General features: G+C 46.6%; 1 protein-coding gene across 1 annotated transcript in view; it reads left to right on the top strand.

Moving 5' to 3' along the window:
- Positions 1 to 1,639: 1,639 nt before the first annotated feature.
- Positions 1,640 to 6,000, top strand: part of ITGA1 (integrin subunit alpha 1) — a 172,425-nt gene continuing 168,064 nt past the window's right edge. Inside the window, exon 1 of the mRNA XM_055554969.1 lies at positions 1,640 to 2,359. Within this exon, the coding sequence (XP_055410944.1) occupies positions 2,299 to 2,359 (61 nt within the window). The 5' untranslated portion in view covers positions 1,640 to 2,298. The remainder of the gene's footprint in view (positions 2,360 to 6,000) is intronic.

Below are 6,000 nucleotides of genomic sequence, written 5' to 3'. Positions count from 1 at the left end.
AGACAGAAATATTCAATTAGTAGTTAAATTGAATCCAGTCCAGTAGAGTTGCATATAATTGAGCCCCTCTACAAAGGTCCGTCCGGAGAAGGCAATGGCAACCCTCTCCAGTACTCTTGCCTGGAAAATCCCATGGACGGAGGGGCCTGGTGGGCTGCAGTCCATGGAGTCGCTAGGAATCGGACATGACTGAGCGACTTCACTTTATTTTTTCACTTTTATGCATTGGAGAAGGAAATGGCAACCCACTCCAGTGTTCTTGCATGGAGAATCCCAGGGACGGGGAAGCCTGGTGGGCTGCCGTCTATGGGGTCGCACAGAGTTGGACATGGAGACACGACTGAAGCGACTTAGCAGCAGCAGCAGCAACAAAGGTCCATCTAGTCAAGGCTATGGTTTTTCCTGAGGTCATGTATGGATGTGAGAGTTGGACTGTGAAGAAGGCTGAGCACCGAAGAATTGATGCTTTTGAACTGTGGTGTTGGAGAAGACTCTTGAGAGTCCCTTGGACTGCAAGGAGATCCAACCAGTCCATCCTGAAGATCAGCCCTGGGATTTCTTTGGAAGGAATGATGCTAAAGCTGAAACTCCAGTACTTTGGCCACCTCATGCGAAGAGTTGACTCATTGGAAAAGACTCTGATGCTGGGAAGGATTGTAGGCAGGAGGAGAAGGGGACGACAGAGGATGAGACATCTGGATGGCATCACTGACTCGATGGACGTGAGTCTGAGTGAACCCCGGGAGTTGGTGATGGACAGGGAGGCCTGGCATGCTGTGATTCATGGGGTTGCAAAGAGTCGGACATGACTGAGCGACTGAACTGAACTGAACTGAACCACCTGTAAGGAGCTTCCCAGGTAGGTCAGTGGTAAAGAATCCACCTGCCAATGCAGGAGATGGGAGTTTGATCCCTGGGTCAAGAAGATCCTCTGGAGGAGGAAATGGCAATGTACTTCAGTATTCTTGCCTGGAAAATTCCATGAACAGAAGAACTTGTCGGGTTACAGTCCTTGGGGTCACAGAGTCAGAAACGACTGAGCCACTGAGAGTGTGTGCGCGCACACACACACACACACACACTACACCTGTAAATACAAGTCTACTCATCCATTACTTCCCCTTCTTTGAAATTCCCAAAACCATTAAAACATAGCTGATTTAAATACAGCAAGTATTTGGTGAAGTTACCATGTAGATGTGGCTCTTGACTTAAAGGATGTAACACTCGACAAGAGAAGCACTGCAAACTCCTAAGTGGAGTAAATAATAGGCACCCAAATTAATTCATTCTTATTTATTAAAGTCTGTAGCAACAAGAAATAAAACAGTGCCCTAAATTCTTTCTTAGGTTCAATTTTCAGTGTACAAACATCCTAATTGAGATTAAATAGCCCACACACATTCCATTGCTAACGAGACTGTTTTCCTCCCTTCCTTCCCCTCTAGATTCCCTCTTGCATTTTCTCTTTCCCTTTTTCTCCCAGTCTTAGCTCTCCTTTCCTCTAGCTATCACAGTTTGCCCAAAGAAAAGCCTTCCTGTGACCACGAATCAACAGAAAGGAAGCAAACCCTGATTATGGAAAGCCAAGCCCTCAGAGGGGCGTGTCGGGGTAGACGCCCCCACCCACTTTGAGTGCAAAAGGGCTGGACAGCGAAGTTCAAGTGCCCACAGGAAAGGCGCGCGGCAACCAAATTCGCTCACTTTCACAGACCGACTGATCTCTTCTGCGCAATCGGACCTCAGGAAAGCCGCCCCCCTCCCCTTACTGGCCGAGGAGCGCCGGCACTTGGAAAGCGCCTGGGTGCCCAGACCTCGGGAGAAGCGAGGGGTGCGAAGGCGGAGCCACTGGGCTAACGACACCCCCTCAAGGTCCGGCCCTCGCCCGCGTTCCTACCACCTTAGGGAGTTGGCGCCGGGAGCTGGATCACCCTCTCAATGAAAGGCAGATGTCCCTTTAAGGTTTGCTTCGCAGCTCGTGGACTTTAGCCTAAACAAGGACCCGCGAAGCTGGCTTTATTTGTCCATGTCTCAGACAGAGCCTGGGAGGCTGCCAGTGGGATTTCAGAGCACGAAGAGGGGGGGCGATGTGGCAATTCTGCGAGGCGAGTAGCGTGAACCGAACTTAGAGGCACTGGTGGAAAACACAGGAAATCGCCCCGCGGCTCCCCGGGCGCCGGGGCCGACCGGTCAGCGACTGAGACCCCCGGCGGCGAGCAACGCGGGTCCTGCGCGCGGTTCCGCCGAGTCCTCGCCTCCGATCCCGCGCGTCCCCTGGGCGCTGCGCCCACTCCAGTCATGGACCCCCGGCGCCGCGCCAGCCCAGGGGTCGCTGTCGCCTACTGCTGGCTCCTCTCCGGTGAGTGACCCTGCTTTTCTCCGAGCATCTCCTGAGCGCGGGACTCCGGGAGGGAGGCGCTCAGAGCTTCGGCCCGGAGTGGAGAAGGGAGCGCGGATCCACTTTCGGGCGCTCCAGATAGTCCGGGCAGGTTGGAGCTCTGAAAGCAGTTTTCTGCGTTGGGTTTTCGGTGTGAATTACTTTTGAAGTTGTTTCAAAACCCTCCGCCTCAATGATGGGGGGAGAGGTGCTGAAAACTTTACAAGGTGGAAGTGACTTTTCAAATTAAAGTTGTTTTTGACAATATGCATGGTATTTTAGGACTTTGCTGATGGCTTCTACTTTCCTTTTTCGTGTCTGTGTGTAGAGTTTCTACTTTCAGGTTGCTCAAGAGTGGACATTATTCATTTTCTTGCTGTTATGTACTCAAGATAGTTTCTGCTACAGAGGAGGAAAGATAAGAATGCAAGGCAAAGTTGTCTCTTGTGCTGAAATGATGTTTCTGTGTTAGCACCCAGGAAAAGGAACATATTGAAATTGAGGAAGTAGTGAACATTTACTTTGAGAATTAGCAGAATAATTTTTAAAATACAAAGTAAAGTATTGTTACTTGTGCATAAATAGGTATCTTTTGGGAGAGACTTAAGCACAGTGGAGATGAAAGCTTGTGCTCAATTTGGGGGGGGGGGGAGGTTGAATCAAAGCATTTTCTAAGATTTTCCAAATCATTAACCAATAGTTAGATCTTTTCTACCAGTTACTGACTGAGCAGGAAAAGTTGCAAGGGTGAAAGAAAGAGAAGGCAGATGGCTGAAGCTTTGTGTGAAAAGGGCCAATAATCCAAATAGTGTCAATTTCTGAACAGCTTTACAGTCAGTGAATAGCTGACTGTGTAAGCCACCGTCACTATCCTTTACACGTGTTTGAGCTATGTGTGCATACATGTTAAATCATGTCCAATTCTAGCCAACGCTATGGACTGTAGCCTGCCAGGCTCCTCTGTCCATGGGATTTTCCAAGAATACTGGAGTGGGTTACCATACTCTCCTCCAGGGGATCTTCCCGACCCAGGGATCCAACCCAAGTCTCACTGTCTCCTGCATTGGTGGGTGGGTTCTTTACCACTAGCGCCACCAGGGAAGCCCATTTGACCTATGATTCCTCTCCAACTCAATTTTTTTGGAGGCTGTTTGCATCTTGTTGTTGTTGTTGTGCAAAATTTGAATGTTTTACTAAGTATTCAGGTTGTACCTTTCTCATTTTACTGAATAAGCAGTCACTAATTTAGAAATGGGTTTCCCTGGTAGCTCATTTGGTAAAGAATCTGCCTGCAACGCAGGAGACCCCTGTTCAATTCCTGGGTCTGAAAGTTCCCCTGGAGAAGGGATAGGGTACCCACTCCAGTATTCCTGGATTTCCCTGGTGGCTCAGACAATAAAGAATCCATCTGCAATGGGGGAGACCTGGGTTCAATCTGGAGAATTCCATGGACAGAGGACCCTGGCAAGTACAGTCCCTGGGGTCACAAAGAGATAGACACAACTGAGCGACTTTCAATGTAGAAATAATCAAACGAGGTTTGCAAATCCTCTGAAAAGAATGAAATGCAAAAAAAATTGAAGTAAACAAATTACAATTTCATATATGTGTGTGTGTGTATATATATATATATTCAACTACTTTATTTCCTTATGCATAAAACAGCCGTAAGTTGTATACTGTTAGTTTTTTGCAACTGTTGGAGATAATGCATGCATATGTGCTAAGTCACTTCAGTAGCATCCAACTCTTTGTGACCCTACGGACTGTAAGCCCACCAGGCTCCTCTGCCCATGGAATTGCCCAGGCAGGAACACTAGAGTGGGTTGCCATTTCCTTCAGGGGATCTTCTGACCCAGTGACAGAACCTGGGTCTCCTGCATTGGCAGGCAGATTGTTCACCACTGAGCCAACTGGGAAGCCTTCTTATGTGTTATATTTATGCCCATGTCACAGCATAACAGAAGGATCTAAAATTTGATGTCTTCTTTTCCTTTGTTGGTTATCCTGTCAGTCATCATGTCGTCAGCTTCCTTACAAACTTCTCATCAATCCATGGAGTCCATAATCTGGGGTCTTATCACCATACCCACCCATGCACAGCACTGTAGAACTCATCCTCTTGTCTTCAGTCCGAACTTAACCTCTAATTAATCTTCCTAATACATAGTTTTTTATCATACCTTAGTCTTTAGCCAAAAACCTTTGGTGGCTCTATGTTATCCATAAGATAAAATCCACGATTCTCCACCAACCTTTCGGGGCTGCCCTAATCCAGTACCCTCTGTTGCCTACTGTGCCTCTTAGCAGTTTCTTATTGCTGTCATGACAAATTGCCCCAGATTTACTGGCTTAAAACAAAACAAATTTACCACTCATAGCTCTATGGGTCAGAAGTCTCACTGGGCTAAAATCAAGATGTTGGCAGGGCTGCCTTTTTTCTGGAGGTTTTAGGGGAGAATCCATTTCCTTGCCTTTTCCAGATTATAAAGGCAATCTGCATTCCTTGGCTTGTAGCTCCATCCTCCATCTTCAAAGCCAGTAAAGTAGCATCTTCAGATCTTTCCTGTGACTGCTTCTTCATCACATCTCCATCTCTGATGCTGACCCTATTTCCTTCCTCATATAAAAAATGCTAATTATGCTGGGCTCCCCTGAATAATCCAGGATAATCTCCCCAGCTCAAGATTCTTAATTTAATCATACATACCAAATCCTTTTTGCCATATATAGTGATACATTTGCAAGTTCCAGGGATTAGGAAATGAAGATATATGAAAGACCATTATCTGCCTACCAAAACCTCTGAAGATAAACTGTCAGTCATGACAGCGAGTCACATTTCCTTATTTCCCCCATTAGTCCTCATGCTTATTTTGCTACCGTGCATATGATACTATTTTATGCATCCAGAAAAGCATTCCTCCCTTCTTTCTTACTACCCACTGCCCTCTAAACAAACTCTCCAGTCTTCAAAGCTGGGTTTACATCACAACAACCATCTCTCTAATAAACCATCTCAGTAAACTTCCCATTATATTTAGGACTATCTTGTATTAACTTTTCTCAACATTTAAACATGATTCATCAGGAAAGATGCCCTTCTCTATGTCTACAGTCTTTATCGTTACTTTAAATATGTCCAAGTCCCAGCAAAAGAACTAGTGGCACATATAAAGGATTTAGCTGAAGAAAACTGACTTAAGTCAAGGGACTGTTTGCAGAAACATAGAAAGGAATTGACAAAAGTTGATGGAGCACGTAGAACAAGCAGGAACAAGTAGGAAGAAAGCACCTGAAGCAACATGAGATGAAAAGCCACTGCAGTTCCTAGGCCTGACGGGGTAGCAACGTCAGCTGTGAACTCTGGCTATGGGAGGGGGACCACTGGACAGGAGCTGTGGCCGTAAGAAGCAGAATGCAGCTAGTGCCAAAGCTGAAGCCTAGCAGGGAGAAAACAGGGGAAACGAACACCCTGCCTTTTCCTCCTACCCCCTAATGGCTTGCCCAGCTCTCCCACTGGTCATGTGCAAATGGCAAAATTCAAACTCCCAGGGGACAAAGATCAAGACAATAACAGAGAAGAACTAGCACAACTTATTGCTGAAAGGCACATATTTTTT

This window comes from Bubalus kerabau, chromosome 18 (genome assembly GCF_029407905.1).
Source record: "Bubalus kerabau isolate K-KA32 ecotype Philippines breed swamp buffalo chromosome 18, PCC_UOA_SB_1v2, whole genome shotgun sequence".
NCBI classification, from domain to species: Eukaryota; Metazoa; Chordata; class Mammalia; order Artiodactyla; family Bovidae; genus Bubalus; species Bubalus kerabau.
Note: the sequence above shows the minus strand (reverse complement) of the source record. Positions and strands in the feature narration are given on the sequence as shown.